This window comes from Chiloscyllium punctatum, chromosome 20 (genome assembly GCF_047496795.1).
Source record: "Chiloscyllium punctatum isolate Juve2018m chromosome 20, sChiPun1.3, whole genome shotgun sequence".
Taxonomy (NCBI): Eukaryota; Metazoa; Chordata; class Chondrichthyes; order Orectolobiformes; family Hemiscylliidae; genus Chiloscyllium; species Chiloscyllium punctatum.
Window position 1 is genome coordinate 83086735 of NC_092758.1, and position 26338 is coordinate 83113072.

Sequence of the window (26338 nt, forward strand, 5' to 3'; positions counted from 1 at the left end):
TTCTTTGTCTGCTGCAGTTCATTTAGTGTGGGTACACTACAGCATTGTTAGGAAGGGGGTTCCAGAAGTTTGGTCATTATCAGTGAAGAAGCAGCAATATACTCCAACTCAGGGTGTTATATGACTTGGAAGGGGACATACAAGCATAATGTTCAGATGCCCTATTGCACATGAATCATGAAGGTGATGGGTTTGGAAGATGCTGCTGATTTGGAGGTTTGGTAAGTTGCTACAGTGCATCCGATGTACAGTACATACCGCTGTGAATGTGTCCCGGTGGTGGAGAGATTAAATGCTTAAGGTGGTGGATGGGATGTCAATCGAACAATTTGCTTTGTTCTAGTTAGCGTCAAGCCTCTTGGACCTGCACTCATCAGGCGAATGGGAAATATTCCGTCACTGTCCTGAGTTGTGCCTTGCAGATGATAATCAGGAGTCTTTGGGGGAATCAGGAAGTAAGTTATTTACAACTGATTCCGCAGTCTCTAACCTGCTCTTGAAATCGCAGCAGCTTACGTACTACTTTCAAGATCCTTAACCTCTGAACAGTCATTCAGTGTTTCACTGTCCAGCCAGTCCTGGAAGAACCATCCCGTTTCAAGGACAAGCCCGTGCCGGACCAAGTCATAAAGTAAGTTTGATCCCATTACCGTGCTGCCCCTGATAAGGTAAATGAGCTGCTTGTGGCCTCACTCTGCCTCACTGATCACCAGCCTGTTTAGCTGCCATTCATTTGGATTGCAAGATGCTGATTTTGGTTTATATTGGTCCTCACAGAATCTCGAAATGGGTTTGTGACTTGGTTCATTAGTTTTGACCGTACGTCCTGTCTTGACCATTGTCCCACTGCTTGTGACACAACCTTAGCGGGCTAACTGATCAACACCACTCTGATGTTTCTGACACTTCCAATCATGTTACTGTTCAGTTATCTCCCTTGTATCTTCTTACTGCCAGTGAGAAGAGAAAAAGGGAATCAGTGAATGCAGACACAGAGTGTTATTGCCCACTTGCTATGAGACCACCTCCACATGTGAACCTCAGACACCAGTGGCATCAGAAACGGCACCAGTTCTCGATGACTTTCTGAAGCTGGTCGATTTCATAGATTTCCTATTGTATGGTAACAGGCCCTTCCCACCCAACCAGTCCACGCCAACCCTTTGAAGAGTAACCCACCCAAACCAATTTCCCTCTGACTAATGCACCTAACACTACGGGCAATTTAGCATGGCCAATTCACCCCACCTGCACATCTGTGGACTGTGGGAGGAAACCGGAGCACCCGGAGGAAACCCACGCAGACATGGGGAGAATGTGCAAACTCCACACAGACAGTCACCCGAGGCTGGAATCAGCCCTGGGTCCCTGGCGCTGTGAGGCAACAGTGCTAACCACTGAGCCGCCAAGATGGAGTGCATTCATACAGTGGGTAAAGAGCAAAGGCCTTATCCATTAAATAAAGGCAGCTATAATGTTGGGTTTGACATTCACAATAGGGTAAAGTATTCAGAAGGTAGCTGGGCTTTTTGTTGGATGTGGGCTATTTACTGATGAAGAGACAACCTCAAATTTTCCATTGTCCAACACTCTCACTCTTGTAAGAGGGAAAACTCTGAGCCTATGAGCTAGTTTTGACTGTGGCCTGTGATATTGTGACATGGACACTTAGGTAGAGAAATCACAACACTATTGCAGTCGTTCAGTCCAAATGGTAACAGAATTTTGTTGGGTATTTTGATGCCTTTCAAATGAACCTTAAAGCAAAACACTCTGTCTTCTTCAATGGATACAAAGATGCACCATTTGGAAGAAATCCAGAAGATATCATCAGTTTGTTTGGCCAGTACTTTTCCTCCAAAATGCATGGAAATCAGATGATTTAGTAATTTATTCCATTACTGCTCATTGCTGTGTGTAGATTTGGCACCATTTATCCAGCAGCTTCACTTCAAAAGTACTTTGGGTCCTTCGGTCTTCATGAAGTATTCTATAAGAATGTTGTATTTTGCTTTCAGTGAATAGTTAGCTTGCCAGTCTCACATCGCCTGGAAGGCCGATCAAAAACTATTATACTTTAGGAACACACCAACCTCGACTTGGCCATTATTTGAAGCGATGCCCTGTACTGTATTTAGTTGATTCTTTTATGGCTCTGGAGCAGGCTGGAGGGTGGCACGGTGGCTGTGTGCAGCACTGCTGCCTCACAGCACCAGTGGCCCGGGTTCAATTCCACCCTCAGGTGACAGTCTGTATGGAGTTTGCACTTTCCCCTCGTGTCTGTATGTTTTTGCTCTGGTTTCCTCCCACTGTCCAAAGATGTGCAGGTTAGATGGATTGGACATGCTAAATTGCCCAGAGTCCAGAGATGTGCTGGCTATGTGGATTAGCCATCAGAAATGTGGGATAATGGGATTGGGATGCCCTTCGGGGGTTGGCATGGACTCAATGGGCTGAAAGGCTTGCTTCCACAAGTATTCTATAAAGCTGGTTTATTAGTGTAATGAAAGAGGGTGTTAAATCTATTCAGTGGTTTTTGTTTTTTATTCATTCATGGGATGTGGGCATTGTTGGACAGACCAGCATTTGTTGCCCATCCCTAATTGCCCAGAGGGTAATTAAGAATCAACCACATCGCAGTGGGTCTGGAGTCACTTCCAGGCCAGATCAGTAAGGACAATGGCTTCCTTCCCTGATGGACATTTTGAACCAGATGAGTTTTTCCTTTCACAATGTTTTCACAGTCATCACACAACACCAGGTTACAGTCCAACAGATTTATTTGGAAGTATTAGCTTTCAGAGGACTGCTCCTTCATCAGATAACTAGTGGGGCAGGATCATAAGACACAGAAGTTTTAGTAAAAGATCACAGTGTCATGCAATTAAAACAATATCCTGCCTCATTCGTTACCTGATGAAAGAGCAGCACTCTGAAAGCTAGAACTTCCAAATAAACCTGTTGGACTATAACCTGGTGTTATGTGAGTTTTAACTTTGTCCACCCCAGTCCAACACCGGCACCTCCACATCTTCACTGTCATCGTTAGAATCTGAATTACAGATTTTTATTGAATTCAAGTTCCACCATTTGCCACGCCAATATTTGGCTTCACCTGGGTCTCTGGATTCATAATCTAGCCGTAATGTCACTTCCCTTCTTCTATGGAAGTGTTGACTTCTCACCTCCAGGTGCCAGGCGAAAGTGAGGACTGCAGACGCTGGAGATCAGAGTCGAGAGTGTGGTGCTGGAAAAGCACAGCCAGTCAGGCAGCATCCGAGGAGCAGGAGAATTGACGTTTCGAGCATAAGCCCTTCATCAGGACAAAGGGCTTATGTTCGAGACATTGAGTCTCTTGCTCCTCGGATGTGCTTTTTCAGCCACACACTCGCGACTCCCACCTCCTGCTGCTGCCTGGCTCACTGTGTTCTTCCAGTCTCCTGCTTGTTGACCTTGGATTTCAGCAGCTGCAGTTTTTTTTTGTCTCTTTCTGTGGAAGGCCGACTTCCTGTGTGGGGGCTTCTATACTCGATTTACAATCCAGGCAGGCTTTTGCTGTCAGGCCCTGTTGAAACAGGCACAGCCTAACATTTTGTGCAGAGTCCTTTCTTACATTGTTCAGACACCCTTTCACCAAGAAATTGTTTGAACTGCTGAACCTTCACTGCCACCTTGTGTCCACTCTGCAATATGTTTCACACAACACCAGGTTATAGTCCACAACAGGTTTATTTGGAACCACTAGCTCTGGGAGTGCTGCTCCTTCATCACGTTCCTCCACGTCATGTAATATGTTTGTTCGAACTGTAGGTATTTGACATCAAACAAGGAACATTCGAGTGTTATGTCTGTATTGCAGTTTCGTATGCAAGTGGCTGTGTCACAATTTTAAATAATGTAGAATTATTTAAATTATCTCTGTACTTCAAATAATGGAAAGAGCTTGGTAGTCCAAATACTGCACTTAGAATCCCTCCAGTGTGGAAGCAGGCCAGTCAGCCCATTTTATCCACACCGACCCTCCAAAAAGCGTGCCACCCAGAGCCGTGCCATCCCTGTAATCCAGCATTTCCCAAGGCTAACCCACCTAGCCTACACACTCTGGGCAATTTAGCATGGCCAATCCACCTAACCTTCTTTGGAAACTTAAAGAACTGCAGATGCTGTAAATCAGAAGCAAAAATTGAACTCGCTGGAAAAGCTCAGCAGGTCTGGCAGCATCTGTGAAGAGAAATCAGAGTTTTGGGTACAGTGACCCTTCCTCAGAACTGATGGTAGCAAGGAAAATGGTGGTTTATTTGCAGAAGATAGGGTGAGGGAAGGGTAAGTAGTAAAGGATAGGTGAGGATAGAGCACAAGGAGATAAAAGGACAATTGGACAGACAAAGGAGTGGGTAACGATCTGGCTGGGAGGGTGAATAGCTGTTAATGGAGACTGTTAGTGACTAACAATAGGTAGTGTGTAATGACAGACTATATGATAACAAGGGATGGTGTGTGTGGTAGGGGGCTAGAACATGGGGGAGTTCAGGCCCTAAAAATATTGAACTCGATATTGAGTCCTCAGGGCTGCAGGCTCCCTTCCAGCTTGTGCTGATCTTCACTGGAGCACTGCAGCAAGCCTTAGACAGACAAAGGACAGGGAACAGGGTAGTATGTTAAAGTGGCAGGCAACTGGAAGTGCAGGGTCTGATTTGTCGGCAGCACGTAAGTGTTCTGCAGCGCGATCACCCAGTCTACGCTTTGCTTTCCTAATGTCAAAGAGACCACGTTGTGAGCAGCGAATGCTCTGGAGTAGGGTGTGGGAAGTGCAGGTAAAGTGCTGCTTCACCCTGGAAGGTGTGCTTGGGCCCTTGGAGACTGAGGAGGGAGGAGGTGAATGGGCACGTGTTACACTTTCGGCGGTTGCAGGGGAAGGTGCCGAGTGACTGTTGGGGGGTGTCGGGAGTGAAGGAAGGGTGTTCTGGAGGAAATGGTCCCTGCAGAAGGCAGACAAGGCAGGGAAGGGGAATGTATATCTGGTGGTGGCAGTAGCCTATTGAACAGTCTATCCTGTCCCTATCTCTCCTCGAGTGCCCACAAAATCAGAGGTACACATCACTGATGTGGGCTCACTGTCACATTGTAATAACAGTTGGTGAAAATTAATGAAGTGGGTCCCAACTAAAAAAGCATCTCATGTGTCAATACCATTAATGTTCAACAGGTTCATGTTATGCTTGTCCTGCTCCACTGCTATTTAGGCTCTTCCCTATAACGAGGAGGCGATGGCCTAGTGGTCAGATCACTGGCCTGTTAATCCAGAGACCCAGGTAATGTTCTGGGGATTCTAGGGTTAGAGTCCTGATGAAGGGCTTATGCCCAAAATGTCGATTCTCCTGCTCCTCAGATGCTGCCTGACCTGCTGTGCCTTTCCAGCGCCACACTCTCGACTTTGATCTCCAGCATCTGCAGTCCTCACTTTCCCCTAACGTCCTGTGGACCCAGATTTGAATCCTGCCATGGCAGATGGTGGCATTTGAATTTGTGGGAAAAAAAAAGCAATCTGTTTTACTAATGTCCTTTAGGGAAGGAAACTGCTATCCTTACTTGGTCTGGCCTACATGTGACTCCAGACCCACAGCAATGTGGGTGAATCGTCTCTGCCCTCTGGGATGGGCAATAAATGCTGCCAACAACACCCTCATTCTGTGAATGAATGACAGCGATGTCCATGCTCTGTTGTTTATCACAGCAATGGAGTACTTTGTATGCAGCTGAACAGCAACATTATCATTCCAGCTGAATTCGAAACAGTGACTCCATAACTGCAAATATGAACATCAAATTGGAGCTCTGAATTACAATTGTGATTAAGCTTCAGGGAGAAATAGAAGCTCGTCATAATCTAATTTTTCATTGTGTGGTTTCATCATCATGACTATTCCATTATGATCTTATCACATATTGCCATGGCTTCTGAGTTTCAAATTGGTAATTTAAAAAATGGATAAATTAATAAAATTCAAAGTCACCTCCTTCCTTGTCTGTGCATCTCCTAACCCTCGATCCCTTTGGAGTAATGATATGACATCAGCGAATGAGATGCTACTCAGTCTGCAAAGCCCAGTCCTGGCTTAACTCTTTTAAAAAAAGCAATCCTTTCTGAACTCTGTTTAATTTTCACTGTTGAAGTTAGATACCCATAGAGTCATACAGTCAAACAGCATAGAAACAGGCCTTTCGGTCCAACTAGTCCACACCGACCATAATCCCAAATTAAATAGTTCCACCTGCCTGTGCTTGGCCCATATCCCTCCAAAATATTTTCTACTCTTGAACTTATCTAAATGTCTTTTAAATACTGTAACTGTACCAGCACCCACCCTTTCCTCTGGCAGTTCATTCCACACACGAACCACTGTGTAGAAAAGTTGCCCCTCGTGTCTTTTTTGAAATCTTTCTCCTCTCACCTTAAAAATATGCCCCCCAGTCTTGAAATTCCCCACCCTGGGGAAAAGAGACCTGCCATTCACCTCATCTATACCCCTCATAATTTTATAAACTTTATAAAGCCACCCCTCAAGCTCCGATGTTCCAATGAGAAAAGTCCCAACCTGTCCAGCCTCTCCTTATAACTCAAACGCAACACCCTGGTAAATCTTTTCTGAACTCTCTCCAGCTTAATAATGTCCTTCCTGTAACAGGCTGACCAGATCTGGACACAGTACTCCAGAAGAGACTTCACCAACAGCCTGCAAAACCTCAACATGACATCCTCTAAGCTCTCTAAGAATACTTTTCTCACAAAGAGGATTCCATAATATTCATCCATTCCCCACTCATAATGTTCTACTGCCCACTTTAAAAGTACCAAATCCTCTTTGAAGGGTTGATGAGTGAGGGTCCAATATTTGCTTTCATTTCCCCCAGACTAAAGGAGTCACCAACTCCAATCACTGTATTGACCCCCACGTTGATTTCGCTGCTCGTTGGATGCTGCCTGAACTGCTGTGCTCTTCCAGCACCACTAATCCAGTATTTGGTTTTCAGCATCTGCAGTCATTGTTTTTACCAACTTTATAAATATACCTAACTGCATTGCAAATGGGTAAAGTCTGAATACTCCCAATACAATTAGAAAAGGTGGGGTGAGGGAAGGGGATGGGAAATCATCATTTGTGATATCCACCTCTACACAAAAGAGTTATTAGCATGAATAGTCAACCTGCAATAGACTTACCCTTGTACTAGTGGTAATGTGGTGGCATCTGTTAGTTTGGTGAGACCATGGATCTGCACCTGGGAAGTCTTGCTTCAATCTTTGTTGGTAGAGCAGTGTCTGTTGTGGCTGTAGAAGCCCACATGGGAGTGGCAGTCTCAGCTGCAGTGACTGCACTTGAAGGCTTTGTCCTACGGTGTTGTCTTGGTGCTGTTTTTTTCAGCGGGTGGGCTTTTCTTCAAGCAGCAAGCCTCACCTTCTCTTCTCTTTTTAGACCTCTGCATAATTCCAGCCTCCAGTGAGAGCTCAAGGTATAGCTATGGTTAAATGGAGACCGCATATTCATACAACAAAACCACGTTGTTAACAGAAAGGAAAATCCAAGTCTAGCTATGACACACCATTGTGCAAGTCATTTTGTTTCTTTGATTCTCCTAGTTTCTACCGGGCAAATTACGTGCAGAAGTTTCAATACTCAAGACCAGTCCGGAAGGGAACAGTGGATCCAGACAACGAATTTGCTGTAAGATACATATATTTATTTTATTAACCTCAAATGGAGAGAACAGCAAGGACCAATATCGTTGTAATTATTCAAACTGAAGAGAAACTTCTCTTTGCCATGTGAGTGAGAAGATTAAACACTGAGAACAAAGGGAAATGGAAAGAGAAAATTATTTCCTCCTTGCTACTGGAGGGCAGCAGGTCATGTGTTTATAATTTTTCAAAAACATTTTTACTTCATCGGTGGTGACACAAAAAGAGAGCTCCCAAATTTGAATCTATCTCCTCCCAAAGAAAGCAGCCTTAATCCTAAGTGTATGGTGTCCCTCCTCTATTATATCGCTGATTACTTTGCTATCCTGGCCTCTGGTGTATTGCAGTTTGTTTACCTTTGTTCGAACATTGCTGGTAGAGTCTATATGTGCATGTGATGTCAAGAAAAAATGTCATGATCATAATTTGAGAATTCAGCATTCGTTGACGCTCATAAATACATTTCTTTGCATCTTGCAGTCAATGTGGATTGAGAGGACGACATTTATCACAGCTTATAAATTACCCGGAATTCTGCGTTGGTTTGAAGTCATTTCCAGCTCTACTGTAAGTACAATATTCCTCAGAACGACGCGAATGCATCCTTCTGGGACTCAATCCTGCAACTCTTCGATGTAAGGTTCCACACTCAACTGGAAACTGAGACCCCAAAATCAGGCAGAAATGACACATGAGTGGCCTACCTAGACTATTTGAATTGAAACATTGTTACCACACCCATGAGAAAATGTGAGAATATGTGCAGTACTGTATCGATATGAGAATATGCAGGGAAAGAAAGAAATTGGGAATGCGATGTTTGCCTTTTTAGAAAGGCGATTGCAATGTGATAGTAGGGATATTTTACTGCAATACTGTAACTCACCTTGGGTACTGTGCATTTACACCAGAACAAGAATGTACTTAGAATCCCTACAGTGCAGATAAAGGCCATTTGGCCCATTAAATCTGAACCAACCCTCCAGAGACCATCCCACCCATCCACTCACAAACCCACATGGCCCATGCATCTAACCTGCACATCTTTGTTGGAGGAAACTGGAACACCCAGAGGAAACCCACGCATGGATGGCGAGAATGTGTAAACTTCACACAGTCGCCCAAAGGTGGGAATCCAACCCGGGCCCCTGACGCTGTGAGGCAGCAGTGCTCACCACTGAGCTACTGTATCACCCAATGATCAGTGGCTCAGTGCCTTAAGGAATGCAAACACCGTTCTCTGGATTGCCTTCTGAAATGAAAGGGCTGCTTTATGAAGTTAGATTGAACGAAATGGACCTATATTTAAGTGAGGGGTGATCTCATTCCAATGTATAAAATTCCTGGCAAGGTCAATTCAGCGTATGTGAAGAGTAGAGAATCGGATACCATGCCTCAGGTGAAGGGATTGGCTGCTCAGGATTGATGTGAAGAGTTGTTTCTTCATCCAGGAGGAATTGGATGCAAGGTCAATGAATATTTTCACTGCTGAGCTCAATGCGCTTTTGGGAACCAAGGAAAATGGATGGGGAAGTGAAGTTGAGGCAGAGCAGCTGTGATCTCAGTGAATACTAGAGCAGGCTGGAGAGAGGGTTGGACCCACTGCTGCTCTTATTTCTTATGTTTCGGGTGAATTAATGCACATCAATGTTGTATCGGTTTGCGAATACTACAGAGCGGCTCTGTTTCAAAATGGGAACACTATTTTAGTAATTCATTCATTTGGAATCCAGTGGAATTATGGGACAGGGTGTTTTGGATCCAGAGGCAAGGAGCAGGGTGGCTGTGGGTGTTCCCCAGTGCTGTTCTCCAGTTTTGGGTCCATTACCCTTTGCTGTCATTAAGAGGAATCTAGATTCTGGTGGGGTGAGTAGCATTATAAAGCTTGCAGACTGGGCACTACAGTGATGTGGAGGGTTCTGCGTTTCACACTGATGTAAATGGGATGATGGTCATGGTCAATGCAGAGAAGTGATACAGATTGGGAGGGTAACTGTGAACAACAAGTCTGCTGTAAATAGCAGAACTTTGAAAAGGGTGATTGACCTGTGAGAGCCTTGAGACCCATACATTACAAAAACAAATCCTTCAATATTGCAGGTCAGATTGGTAAAGTGGTCCAATAGTAGGTGGGACTAGTTTAGTTTAGGACTATGGCCAGGAGGTACTGAAGGGTCTGTTTCCCTGCTGTTGGAGTCTATGACACATGGTTTACTTGAGTTTGTAAATAGATGCGTTGAATGAAAAAGATCATGACATAATCTCATAAATCAAAGTTTAAACCTCAGCTTGAGTAAACAGTTCTAAAGACCACCCTTCAGAGAAAAGACACAGAGAAACATTTCCAGGGTGTCACCCGAGCTAAGGGAAACCAGTTATTCGAAGAGGTTCTGAATTAATACTGATCCCCAGGGAGCAATAGGCGACAGAGATTTTCAGTATGATGAGATATGGATTAGATATAGAAAATCTATTCCCTATGGTGACAAGGATATAGATTTTAAATTAATGACAACTAGATCAAGAGGAACAATGAAGATCATTCTTTTTATTCAAAATTTTAATCTGAAACCGATGGAAACTGATTCCACAATACCTTCAAAAGAAAGTCAGTCTTTGAAGTTCAAGAACTGGCAGGACATGAGACTATGCCAGCTCCTGAATGATCTTGAAAAGATAGATGTAGAGTAGATGGTTCCTGTTGTGGATTCTTGAACCAGGAGGCAGTTTTATAATTAGGGGCCGCCCTTCTAGGACAGAGACGAGGGCTGTGTGACTTTGGGACTCTCTCTGCCTCAGAAGTCAGTGGGGTTGGGGTCATTAATTTTTTTAATCTGCAGAGGTAGGCAGATTCCTGTTCGGCAGGGGAATCAAATGCTACTGGAAGTGGGTGGGAATGTGGAATTCAAAACACAAAGGGATTAGCCACCGAATGGCAGAGCAGGCTGACTGAAGTAGGTTGGATCAACTGGTTTAAAAGTGATGGGAGAAAGGAGGTAAGCCTGCCCATGCAGTTACAGATTATAGTTAAATACAGTTCTGCTGCTGCTGATTGCTCAGCTTTTAGCTGCTCTATCTATTTCGAATCTTTCCCATTTAATAGATAAAAGCTGAAAATGTGGTGCTGGAAAAGCACAGCATCCAAGGAGCAGGAGAATCGACGTTTTGGGCATGAGCCCTTCTTCAGGAATGAGGAAAGTGTGCCAAGCAGGTTAAGATAAAAGGTAGGGAGGAGGGACTTAGGGGAGGGGCGTTGGGAATGCAATAGGTGGAAGGAGGTTAAGGTGAGGGTGATAGGCAGGAGTGGGGGTGAGGGCAGAGAGGTCAGGAAGAAGATTGCAGGTTAGGAAGGTGGTGCTGAGTTCGAGGGATTTGACTGAGACAAGGTGGGGGGAGGGGAAATGAGAAAACTGGAGAAATCTGAGTTCATCCCTTGTGGTTGGAGGGTTCCTAGGTGGAAGATGAGGAGTTCTTCCTCCAACCGTCGTGTTGCCATGGTCTGGCGATGGAGGAGTCCAAGGACCTGCATGTTCTTGGTGGAGTGGGAGGGGGAGTTGAAGTGTTGAGCCACGGGGTGGTTGGGTTGGTTGGTTTGGGTGTCCCAGAGGTGTTCTCTGAAACGTTCCGCAAGTAGGCAGCCTGTCTCTCCAATATAGAGGAGGCCACATCGGGTGCAGCGGATGCAGTAAATGATGTGTGTGGAGGTGCAGGTGAATTTGTGGCGGATATGGAAGGATCCCTTGGGGCCTTGGAGGGAAGTAAGGGGGGAGGTGTGGGCGCATGTTTTGCATTTCTTGCGGTAACGGAACGTTTTAGAGAACACCTTTGGGACACCTGGACCAACCAACCCAACCACTCCGTGGCTCAACACTTCAACTCCCCCTCCCACTCCACCAAGGACATGCAGGTCCTTGGACTCCTCCATCGCCAGACCATAGCAACACGATGGCTGGAGGAAGAGCACCTCATCTTCCACCTAGGAACCCTCCAACCACAAGGGATGAACTCAGATTTCTCCAGTTTCCTCATTTCCCCTTCCTCCATCTTGTCTCAGTCCCAACCCTCGAACTCAGCACCACCTTCCTAACCTGCAATCTTCTTCCTGACCTCTCTGCCCTCACCCCCACTCCGGCCTATCACCCTCACCTTAACCTCCTTCCACCTATCGCATTTCCAACGCCCCTCCCCCAAGTCCCTCCTCCCTACCTTTTATCTTAGCCTGCTGGGCACACCTTCCTCATTCCTGAAGAAGGGCTCATGCCCGAAATGTTGATTCACCTCCTGCTCCTTGGATGCTGCCTGACCTGCTGTGCTTTTCCAGCAACACATTTTCAGCTCTGATCTCCAGCATCTGCAGTCCTCACTTTCTCCATTTAACAGATAACACCATCAACTCAGTGTGAAGGCAAGAATATCAAAACTTTATAATCAATGTGTTGTGGCCACTCCTATCTGTACAATCACAGAGAGAGGAATGTGTGACAGATTGGTGAGGACAAGTCATTTTTGTCCTCTCTTTGATTGCCTCACCATCATCTGCAGGCCCTGTCTTGGATGTATGTGCTCCGACACTCAGGTCAGTAGGTGGCACTGTTGAGTCACGCTTGCAGATAGGCAGTAACATTCAATTTACCATCGAATCATAGAATCTCTATAGTGCGGAAGGAGGCCTTTCAGCCCATTGAATCCAGCACCGACCCTCCAAACAGCACCCTATCCAGACCCAGTCCAATCTCACTAACCCTACTGAACTAACTCCATGAAGGCTGGTATCCTGTCACCAAATCATCCTTTATTTACATGTAAACAATATTTGCCACCGATCCAACTAGCTCAGAGTCAGCTCCCAGAGTGAGCAGAACTCCTGACACTCCTGTCAGCCAGGGCCCCCTGATTGGACCAAGTTAACAGCCCCAATCAGGGAACTCATATTCTATGAGATCCATCTAGCTGACCTCATTACAATCACGCAATACTGGGTTATAGTACAACAGGTTTATTTGGGAGCAACTAGCTTTCAGACTGCTGCTCCTTCAGCAGGTCCTAAAGCTGGTGCTTCCAAATAAACCTGTTGGACTATAACCTGGTCTTGTGTGATTTTTAACTTTGTCCACCCCAGTCCAACACCAGCACGTCCGCATCATTGTTACAATCGCTACACCAGCATTTCCCATGGCTCATCGACCTAGCTTGCATATCCCAAGGCATTTGGGATTTTTTCCAAGGCAATTTAGCATGGTCAACAAACCTAACTTGTTTCAGTTTACTTTTAAATAGGGGGCCCTTCCTGATCTCAGTGGCTGAACTCCATGTTGCATTCGTGCAAGTGGTAGATCAGCAAGTATGCTGGTCCCTTTGAAAACTAAAGGGTGCAAAAATGATTTCTTCTTGTGATTCATACGGACATAACGTTAGTGCAGGATTAGGCATAAGGATCCTCAACACTGCTTCACCATTACTCATGGTTAACCCCTCACCTCAGCTACCTCCATCCCATCTTCACATTGCTTAATCCCATTGACTGTGCTCATTGTCGTGGACCAGGCTTGAGCTCCTCAAAACATTTCAAGAAAGTAGCCCGGACCCTAACTTTGCTAGTTGTTTTAATCAGGTGTAAAGTGGATATTCCAGGAGGGATGCAGCTGGTCCAACCACTTAGCCTCTATATATAAAAACAAGAGTTTATTTGCAAGATGACTGAATGAAACATGAACAAAAGAGAACAGAATACAGGATAAGTTAACCTATCCGAAAACCCAACAGATTACCCCAGTGTAATGACGCTGTTCCTATTACTTGCAACAATCCCTATAAATACCCCTTGGCACAAAAGGAAAAAAAAATCAAACACAGGCTCTTACAGGAGAGAGAGAGAGAGAGAGAGCTGGCAGAGAGATTCAGCATGGAACACCTTTTTCCATGTAGCTGTTTCTTGGACCAGCAGCCTCAACAAACTGAGTGTCTGCTTTCAGTGAACAGCCAGGCTGCTTAAAACCAAACCACACCAGAGAAAAGTTCAGTCCTGATGAAGGGCTTTTGCCTGAAACGTCAATTTTCCTGCTGCCCGGAAGCTGCCTGACCTGCTGTGCTTTTCCAGCATCACTCTGATCTGGACTCTGATCGCCAGCATCTGCAGTCCTCACTTTTTCCAAACCAGAGACAAGCTGAGCTGGGAGAAATGACCGCTCCCCGTTCATTGTGCAAGTGTTTGTTTTAAACTTGAAAGCCTTTTTCCTGAGGCAGTATCTGTTAGCTATAATCAAACTAGCCCTAGCACCCCTCCCAGCTAGACTTTTCAGAATCGCTGTTTTAATGAACTCTCTGAAAAAAAAGGCACCAAGGACAGCACCCCCATGTAAAGGGAGAAGCATCATTACACCATTGTTTTTTCACTAACGTAAAGAGCAAATTCTCATCAACTGTTTCTTTGTGATATTGCAGAACACCATCAGCCCTCTGGAAAATGCGATTGAGACAATGCAGAAAACCAATGAGAAAATCCTCACCTTGATCAGCCAATACAAGGGCGATGACCATCTCCCGATCAATCCTCTCTCAATGTTGCTCAACGGGATTGTGGATCCGGCAGTTATGGGTGGATTTGCTAAATACGAGAAGGTAAACAACACAATGACTACCTAATCATGGCTTCAACAATAAGAGACAAAAGCCAGCCCAGGAGCTGATTCTGGCATGGTCCATTCCAGACAGGCAGGTTAAATGGTTAGAAGTGAAAAAGGTAGACGACACAATGAAAAGGTTTTTTGACTACTGCTCTGAGGTGAAACTAGCACACCCCATAGCTCAACAGCATCAGTGTGGGATTATAAAACAACACTGTATCAGTGTGGGATTATACACCAGCACAGAATCACTGTGGGATTATACACCAGCACTGTATCAGTGTGTGATTATTAACCAGCACTGTATCAGTGCAGGATTTTACACCAACACAGTATCAGTGTGCGTATATACATCCGCACCGTATCAGTGTGGGATTATACACCAGCACTGTATCAGTGTGGGATTATACACCAGCATGGTATCAGTGTGGGATTATACACCAGAACTGTATCAGTGTGAGGTTATACACCAGCATGGTATCAGTGTGGGATTATACACCAGAACTGTATCAGTGTGCGTATATACACCAGCACGGTGTCAGTGTGGGATGATACACCAGCACTGTGTCAGTGTGGGATTATACACCAGCACGGTATCAGTGTGGGATTACACATGAGCACTGTACCAGTGTGGGATTATAAACCAGCACTGTATCAGTGAGGGATTATACACCAGCACTGTATCAGTGTGGGATTATACACCAGCACTGAATCACTGTGTGATTATACACCAACACTATACCAGTGTGGGATTATAAACCAGCACTGTATCAGTGTGGGATTATACACCAGCATTGTATCAGTGAGGGATTATACACCAGCACTGTATTAGTGTGGGATAACACATACGCACTGTATCAGTGTGGGATTATACGCCAGCACTGTATCAGTGTGGGATTATGCACCAGCACTGAGTCAGTGTGGGATTATACAGCACGACTGTATCAGTGTGGGATTATACATCAGCACTTCATCAGGGTGGAATTATACACCAGCACTGTATCAGTGTGGGATTATACACCAGCACTGTATCAGTGTGGGATTATACACCAGAACTGAATCTGTGTGGGATTATACACTAGCACTGTATCAGTGTAGGATTATACGCCCGCACTGTTTCAGTGTGGGATTATACACCAGCACTGTATCAGTGTGGGATTATGCACCAGCACTGAATCAGTGGGGATCATACACCCGCACTGTATCAGTGTGGGATTATACACCATCAATGTATCAGCATGGGATTATACACCAGCACTGTATCAATGTGCGTATACACACCAGCACTGAATCAGTGTGGGATTATACACCCTCACTGAATCAGAGTGGGACTATACACCAGCACGGTGTCAGTGTGGGATTGTACACCAGCACTGTATCAGTGCGAGATTATACACCCTCACTGAATCAGAGTGGGATTATACACCAGCACTGTATCAGTGTGGGATTATACACCAGCATAGAATCACTGTGGGATTATACACCAGCACTGTATCAGTGTGTGATTTTTAACCAGCACTGTATCAGTGTAGGATTTTACACCAACACAGTATCAGTGTGCGTATATACATCCACACCGTATCAGTGTGGGCTTATACACCATAACTGTATCAGTGTGGGATTATACACCATCAATGTATCAGCGTGAGATTATACACCAGCACTGTATCAGTGTGGGATTATACCCCAGCACTGTATCAGTGTTTGATTATACACCAGCACTGAATCAGTGTGGGATTATACACCAGCACTGTATCAGTGTGTGATTATACACCAGCACTGTATCAGTGTTTGATTATACACCAGCATTGTATCAGTGAGGGATTATACACCAGCACTGTATCAGTGTGGGATTATACGCCAGCACTGTATCAGTGTGGGATTATGCACCAGCACTGAGTCAGTGTGGGATTATACAACACGACTGTATCAGTGTGGGATTATACATCAGCACTTCATCAGGGTGGGATTATACACCAGCACTGTATCAGTGTGAGATCATACAAGAGCGCAGTATCAGTGTGGGATTATACACCAACACTGAATCAGTGTGGAATTATACACCAGCACTGTATCAGTGTGGGATTATACACGAGCACGGTATCAGTGTGAGATCATACAACAACACAGTATCAGTGTGGGATTATACACCAGCACTGTATCAGTGTGGCATTATACACCAGCACTGAGTCAGTGTGGGATTATACACCAGCACTGAATCAGTGTGGGATCATACATCAGTACTATATCAGTGTGAGATTATACACCAGCACAGTATCTGTGTCGGATTATAAAGCGCCACTGAATCAGTGTGGTATTATACACCAGCACTGTATCAGTGTGGGATTATACACTAGCACTGAATCAGTGTAGGATTATACACCAGCACTGAATCAGTGTGGGATTAGACAACAGCACTGCATCAGTGTAGGATTATACACCAGCACTGAATCAGTGTGGGATTATACACCCGCACTGTATCAGTGTGGGATTATACACCAGCACTGTATGAGTGTGGGATTATGCACCAGTACTGAATCTGTGTGGTATTATACACCAGCACTGAATCAGTGTGTGATTATACACCAGCACTGTATCAGTGTGGGATTATGCACCAGCACTGAGTCAGTGTGGGATTATACAGCACGACTGTATCAGTGTGGGATTATACATCAGCACTTCATCAGGGTGGAATTATACACCAGCACTGTATCAGTGTGAGATCATACAAGAGCACAGTATCAGTGTGGGATTATACACCAACACTGAATCAGTGTGGGATTAGACAACAGCACTGCATCAGTGTAGGATTATACACCAGCACTGAATCAGTGTGGGATTATACACCCACACTGTATCAGTGTGGGATTATACACCAGCACTGTATTAGTGTGGGATTATGCACCAGCACTGAATCAGTGTGTGATTATACACCAGCACTGAATCAGTGGGAGATTATACACCAGCACTGTATCAGTGTCGGATTATACACCAGCACTGTATCAGTGTAGGATTATACACCAGCACTGAATCAGTGTGGGATTATACACCAGAACTGAATCTGTGTGGGATTATACACCTGCACTGTATCAGTGTAGGATTATACACCAGCACTGAATCAGTGTGAGATTATACACCTGCACTGTATCAGTGTGGGATTATACACCAGCACTGTATCAGTGAGGGATTATACACCAGCACTGTATCAGTGTGGGATTATACACCAGAACTGAATCTGTGTGGGATTATACACTAGCACTGTATCAGTGTAGGATTATACGCCCGCACTGTTTCAGTGTGGGATTATACACCAGCACTGTATCAGTGTGGGATTATGCACCAGCACTGAATCAGTGGGGATCATACACCCGCACTGTATCAGTGTGGGATTATACACCATCAATGTATCAGCATGGGATTATACACCAGCACTGTATCAATGTGCGTATACACACCAGCACTGAATCAGTGTGGGATTATACACCCTCACTGAATCAGAGTGGGACTATACACCAGCACGGTGTCAGTGTGGGATTGTACACCAGCACTGTATCAGTGCGAGATTATACACCCTCACTGAATCAGAGTGGGATTATACACCAGCACTGTATCAGTGTGGGATTATACACCAGCATAGAATCACTGTGGGATTATACACCAGCACTGTATCAGTGTGTGATTTTTAACCAGCACTGTATCAGTGTAGGATTTTACACCAACACAGTATCAGTGTGCGTATATACATCCACACCGTATCAGTGTGGGCTTATACACCATAACTGTATCAGTGTGGGATTATACACCATCAATGTATCAGCGTGAGATTATACACCAGCACTGTATCAGTGTGGGATTATACCCCAGCACTGTATCAGTGTTTGATTATACACCAGCACTGAATCAGTGTGGGATTATACACCAGCACTGTATCAGTGTGTGATTATACACCAGCACTGTATCAGTGTTTGATTATACACCAGCACTGTATCAGTGTGGGATTATACACCAGCATAGAATCACTGTGGGATTATACACCAGCACTGTATCAGTGTGTGATTATTAACCAGCACTGTATCAGTGTAGGATTTTACACCAACACAGTATCAGTGTGCGTATATACATCCACACCGTATCAGTGTGGGCTTATACACCATAACTGTATCCGTGTGGGATTATACCCCAGAACTGTATCAGTGTGAGGTTATACACCAGCATGGTATCAGTGTGGGATTATACACCAGAACTGTATCAGTGTGGGATTATACACCCGCACTGTATCAGTGTGCGTATATACACCTGCACCGTATCACTGTGGGATTATACATCAGCACTGTATCAGTGTGGGATTATACACCAGCATGGTATCAGTGTGGGATTATACACCAGAACTGTATCACTGTGAGGTTATACACCAGCATGGTATCAGTGTGGGATTATACACCAGAACTGTATCAGTGTGGGATTATACACCATCACGGTATCTGTGTGAGATTATACACCAGCACGGTATCAGTGTGGGATTACACATGAGCACTGTACCAGTGTGGGATTATAAACCAGCACTGTATCAGTGAGGGATTATACACCAGCACTGTATCAGTGTGGGATTATACACCAGCACTGAATCACTGTGTGATTATACACCAACACTGTACCAGTGTGGGATTATAAACCAGCACTGTATCAGTGTGGGATTATACACCAGCATTGTATCAGTGAGGGATTATACACCAGCACTGTATTAGTGTGGGATAACACATACGCACTGTATCAGTGTGGGATTATATGCCAGCACTGTATCAGTGTGGGATTATGCACCAGCACTGAGTCAGTGTGGGATTATACAGCACGACTGTATCAGTGTGGGATTATACATCAGCACTTCATCAGGGTGGAATTATACACCAGCACTGTATCAGTGAGGGATTATACACCAGCACTGTATCAGTGTGGGATTATACACCAGAACTGAATCTGTGTGGGATTATACACTAGCACTGTATCAGTGTAGGATTATACGCCCGCACTGTTTCAGTGTGGGATTATACACCAGCACTGTATCAGTGTGGGATTATGCACCAGCACTGAATCAGTGGGGATCATACACCCGCACTGTATCAGTGTGGGATTATACACCATCAATGTATCAGCATGGGATTATACACCAGCACTGTATCAATGTGCGTATACACACCAGCACTGAATCAGTGTGGGATTATACACCCTCACTGAATCAGAGTGGGACTATACACCAGCACGGTGTCAGTGTGGGATTGTACACCAGCACTGTATCAGTGCGAGATTATACACCCTCACTGAATCAGAGTGGGATTATACACCAGCACTGTATCAGTGTGGGATTATACACCAGCATAGAATCACTGTGGGATTATACACCAGCACTGTATCAGTGTGTGATTTTTAACCAGCACTGTATCAGTGTAGGATTTTACACCAACACAGTATCAGTGTGCGTATATACATCCACACCGTATCAGTGTGGGCTTATACACCATAACTGTATCAGTGTGGGATTATACACCATCAATGTATCAGCGTGAGATTATACACCAGCACTGTATCAGTGTGGGATTATACCCCAGCACTGTATCAGTGTTTGATTATACACCAGCACTGAATCAGTGTGGGATTATACACCAGCACTGTATCAGTGTGTGATTATACACCAGCACTGTATCAGTGTTTGATTATATACCAGCACTGTATCAGTGTGGGATTATACACCAGCATAGAATCACTGTGGGATTATACACCAGCACTGTATCAGTGTGTGATTATTAACCAGCACTGTATCAGTGTAGGATTTTACACCAACACAGTATCAGTGTGCGTATATACATCCACACCGTATCAGTGTGGGCTTATACACCATAACTGTATCAGTGTGGGATTATACACCATCAATGTATCAGCGTGAGATTATACACCAGCACTGTATCAGTGTGGGATTATACCCCAGCACTGTATCAGTGTTTGATTATACACCAGCACTGAATCAGTGTGGGATTATACACCAGCACTGTATCAGTGTGTGATTATACACCAGCACTGTATCAGTGTTTGATTATACACCAGCACTGTATCAGTGTGGGATTATACACCAGCATAGAATCACTGTGGGATTATACACCAGCACTGTATCAGTGTGTGATTATTAACCAGCACTGTATCAGTGTAGGATTTTACACCAACACAGTATCAGTGTGCGTATATACATCCACACCGTATCAGTGTGGGCTTATACACCATAACTGTATCCGTGTGGGATTATACCCCAGAACTGTATCAGTGTGAGGTTATACACCAGCATGGTATCAGTGTGGGATTATACACCAGAACTGTATCAGTGTGGGATTATACACCCGCACTGTATCAGTGTGCGTATATACACCTGCACCGTATCACTGTGGGATTATACATCAGCACTGTATCAGTGTGGGATTATACACCAGCATGGTATCAGTGTGGGATTATACACCAGAACTGTATCACTGTGAGGTTATACACCAGCATGGTATCAGTGTGGGATTATACACCAGAACTGTATCAGTGTGGGATTATACACCATCACGGTATCTGTGTGAGATTATACACCAGCACGGTATCAGTGTGGGATTACACATGAGCACTGTACCAGTGTGGGATTATAAACCAGCACTGTATCAGTGAGGGATTATACACCAGCACTGTATCAGTGTGGGATTATACACCAGCACTGAATCACTGTGTGATTATACACCAACACTGTACCAGTGTGGGATTATAAACCAGCACTGTATCAGTGTGGGATTATACACCAGCATTGTATCAGTGAGGGATTATACACCAGCACTGTATCAGTGTGGGATTATACGCCAGCACTGTATCAGTGTGGGATTATGCACCAGCACTGAGTCAGTGTGGGATTATACAACACGACTGTATCAGTGTGGGATTATACATCAGCACTTCATCAGGGTGGGATTATACACCAGCACTGTATCAGTGTGAGATCATACAAGAGCGCAGTATCAGTGTGGGATTATACACCAACACTGAATCAGTGTGGAATTATACACCAGCACTGTATCAGTGTGGGATTATACACGAGCACGGTATCAGTGTGAGATCATACAACAACACAGTATCAGTGTGGGATTATACACCAGCACTGTATCAGTGTGGCATTATACACCAGCACTGAGTCAGTGTGGGATTATACACCAGCACTGAATCAGTGTGGGATCATACATCAGTACTATATCAGTGTGAGATTATACACCAGCACAGTATCTGTGTCGGATTATAAAGCGCCACTGAATCAGTGTGGTATTATACACCAGCACTGTATCAGTGTGGGATTATACACTAGCACTGAATCAGTGTAGGATTATACACCAGCACTGTATCAGTGTGGGATTAGACAACAGCACTGCATCAGTGTAGGATTATACACCAGCACTGAATCAGTGTGGGATTATACACCCGCACTGTATCAGTGTGGGATTATACACCAGCACTGTATGAGTGTGGGATTATGCACCAGTACTGAATCTGTGTGGTATTATACACCAGCACTGAATCAGTGTGTGATTATACACCAGCACTGTATCAGTGTGGGATTATGCACCAGCACTGAGTCAGTGTGGGATTATACAGCACGACTGTATCAGTGTGGGATTATACATCAGCACTTCATCAGGGTGGAATTATACACCAGCACTGTATCAGTGTGAGATCATACAAGAAAACAGTATCAGTGTGGGATTATACACCAACACTGAATCAGTGTGGGATTAGACAACAGCACTGCATCAGTGTAGGATTATACACCAGCACTGAATCAGTGTGGGATTATACACCCACACTGTATCAGTGTGGGATTATACACCAGCACTGTATTAGTGTGGGATTATGCACCAGCACTGAATCAGTGTGTGATTATACACCAGCACTGAATCAGTGGGAGATTATACACCAGCACTGTATCAGTGTCGGATTATACACCAGCACTGTATCAGTGTAGGATTATACACCAGCACTGAATCAGTGTGGGATTATACACCAGAACTGAATCTGTGTGGGATTATACACCTGCACTGTATCAGTGTAGGATTATACACCAGCACTGAATCAGTGTGAGATTATACACCTGCACTGTATCAGTGTGGTATTATACACCAGCACTGTATCAGTGAGGGATTATACACCAGCACTGTATCAGTGTGGGATTATACACCAGAACTGAATCTGTGTGGGATTATACACTAGCACTGTATCAGTGTAGGATTATACGCCCGCACTGTTTCAGTGTGGGATTATACACCAGCACTGTATCAGTGTGGGATTATGCACCAGCACTGAATCAGTGGGGATCATACACCCGCACTGTATCAGTGTGGGATTATACACCATCAATGTATCAGCATGGGATTATACACCAGCACTGTATCAATGTGCGTATACACACCAGCACTGAATCAGTGTGGGATTATACACCCTCACTGAATCAGAGTGGGACTATACACCAGCACGGTGTCAGTGTGGGATTGTACACCAGCACTGTATCAGTGCGAGATTATACACCCTCACTGAATCAGAGTGGGATTATACACCAGCACTGTATCAGTGTGGGATTATACACCAGCATAGAATCACTGTGGGATTATACACCAGCACTGTATCAGTGTGTGATTTTTAACCAGCACTGTATCAGTGTAGGATTTTACACCAACACAGTATCAGTGTGCGTATATACATCCACACCGTATCAGTGTGGGCTTATACACCATAACTGTATCAGTGTGGGATTATACACCATCAATGTATCAGCGTGAGATTATACACCAGCACTGTATCAGTGTGGGATTATACCCCAGCACTGTATCAGTGTTTGATTATACACCAGCACTGAATCAGTGTGGGATTATACACCAGCACTGTATCAGTGTGTGATTATACACCAGCACTGTATCAGTGTTTGATTATACACCAGCACTGTATCAGTGTGGGATTATACACTAGCATAGAATCACTGTGGAATTATACACCAGCACTGTATCAGTGTGTGATTATTAACCAGCACTGTATCAGTGTAGGATTTTACACCAACACAGTATCAGTGTGCGTATATACATCCACACCGTATCAGTGTGGGCTTATACACCATAACTGTATCAGTGTGGGATTATACACCATCAATGTATCAGCGTGAGATTATACACCAGCACTGTATCAGTGTGGGATTATACCCCAGCACTGTATCAGTGTTTGATTATACACCAGCACTGAATCAGTGTGGGATTATACACCAGCACTGTATCAGTGTGTGATTATACACCAGCACTGTATCAGTGTTTGATTATACACCAGCACTGTATCAGTGTGGGATTATACACCAGCATAGAATCACTGTGGGATTATACACCAGCACTGTATCAGTGTGTGATTATTAACCAGCACTGTATCAGTGTAGGATTTTACACCAACACAGTATCAGTGTGCGTATATACATCCACACCGTATCAGTGTGGGCTTATACACCATAACTGTATCCGTGTGGGATTATACCCCAGAACTGTATCAGTGTGAGGTTATACACCAGCATGGTATCAGTGTGGGATTATATACCAGAACTGTATCAGTGTGGGATTATACACCCGCACTGTATCAGTGTGCGTATATACACCTGCACCGTATCACTGTGGGATTATACACCAGCACTGTATTAGTGTGGGATTATGCACCAGCACTGAATCAGTGTGTGATTATACACCAGCACTGAATCAGTGTGAGATTATACACCTGCACTGTATCAGTGTGGGATTATACACCAGCACTGTATCAGTGTAGGATTATACACCAGCACTGAATCAGTGTGGGATTATACACCAGAACTGAATCTGTGTGGGATTATACACCTGCACTGTATCAGTGTAGGATTATACACCAGCACTGAGTCAGTGTGGGATTATACAGCACGACTGTATCAGTGTGGGATTATACATCAGCACTTCATCAGGGTGGAATTATACACCAGCACTGTATCAGTGAGGGATTATACACCAGCACTGTATCAGTGTGGGATTATACACCAGAACTGAATCTGTGTGGGATTATACACTAGCACTGTATCAGTGTAGGATTATACGCCCGCACTGTTTCAGTGTGGGATTATACACCAGCACTGTATCAGTGTGGGATTATGCACCAGCACTGAATCAGTGGGGATCATACACCCGCACTGTATCAGTGTGGGATTATACACCATCAATGTATCAGCATGGGATTATACACCAGCACTGTATCAATGTGCGTATACACACCAGCACTGAATCAGTGTGGGATTATACACCCTCACTGAATCAGAGTGGGACTATACACCAGCACGGTGTCAGTGTGGGATTGTACACCAGCACTGTATCAGTGCGAGATTATACACCCTCACTGAATCAGAGTGGGATTATACACCAGCACTGTATCAGTGTGGGATTATACACCAGCATAGAATCACTGTGGGATTATACACCAGCACTGTATCAGTGTGTGATTTTTAACCAGCACTGTATCAGTGTAGGATTTTACACCAACACAGTATCAGTGTGCGTATATACATCCACACCGTATCAGTGTGGGCTTATACACCATAACTGTATCAGTGTGGGATTATACACCATCAATGTATCAGCGTGAGATTATACACCAGCACTGTATCAGTGTGGGATTATACCCCAGCACTGTATCAGTGTTTGATTATACACCAGCACTGAATCAGTGTGGGATTATACACCAGCACTGTATCAGTGTGTGATTATACACCAGCACTGTATCAGTGTTTGATTATACACCAGCACTGTATCAGTGTGGGATTATACACCAGCATAGAATCACTGTGGGATTATACACCAGCACTGTATCAGTGTGGGATTATACACCAGCACTGTATCAGTGTGGGATTATACACCAGCACTGTATCAGTGTTTGATTATACACCAGCACTGTATCAGTGTGGGATTATACACCAGCATAGAATCACTGTGGGATTATACACCAGCACTGTATCAGTGTGTGATTATTAACCAGCACTGTATCAGTGTAGGATTTTACACCAACACAGTATCAGTGTGCGTATATACATCCACACCGTATCAGTGTGGGCTTATACACCATAACTGTATCAGTGTGGGATTATACACCATCAATGTATCAGCGTGAGATTATACACCAGCACTGTATCAGTGTGGGATTATACCCCAGCACTGTATCAGTGTTTGATTATACACCAGCACTGAATCAGTGTGGGATTATACACCAGCACTGTATCAGTGTTTGATTATACACCAGCACTGAATCAGTGTGGGATTATACACCATAACTGTATCAGTGTGGGATTATACACCATCAATGTATCAGTGTGGGCTTATACACCATAACTGTATCCGTGTGGGATTATACCCCAGAACTGTATCAGTGTGAGGTTATACACCAGCATGGTATCAGTGTTGGATTATACACCAGAACTGTATCAGTGTGGGATTATACACCCGCACTGTATCAGTGTGCGTATATACACCTGCACCGTATCACTGTGGGATTATACATCAGCACTGTATCAGTGTGGGATTATACACCAGCATGGTATCAGTGTGGGATTATACACCAGAACTGTATCACTGTGAGGTTATACACCAGCATGGTATCAGTGTGGGATTATACACCAGAACTGTATCAGTGTGGGATTATACACCATCACGGTATCTGTGTGAGATTATACACCAGCACGGTATCAGTGTGGGATTACACATGAGCACTGTACCAGTGTGGGATTATAAACCAGCACTGTATCAGTGAGGGATTATACACCAGCACTGTATCAGTGTGGGATTATACACCAGCACTGAATCACTGTGTAATTATACACCAACACTGTACCAGTGTGGGATTATAAACCAGCACTGTATCAGTGTGGGATTATACA

General features: G+C 44.4%; 1 protein-coding gene across 1 annotated transcript in view; it reads left to right on the forward strand.

Annotated features, from left to right (window-relative positions):
• LOC140492226 (dedicator of cytokinesis protein 2-like) overlaps positions 1–26338 on the forward strand; it is a 731998-nt gene that overhangs the window by 668938 nt on the left and 36722 nt on the right. Inside the window, exons 42-45 of the mRNA XM_072591134.1 lie at positions 550–631; positions 7640–7724; positions 8219–8305; positions 14180–14356. Of these exons, the coding sequence (XP_072447235.1) occupies positions 550–631; positions 7640–7724; positions 8219–8305; positions 14180–14356 (431 nt within the window). The remainder of the gene's footprint in view (positions 1–549; positions 632–7639; positions 7725–8218; positions 8306–14179; positions 14357–26338) is intronic.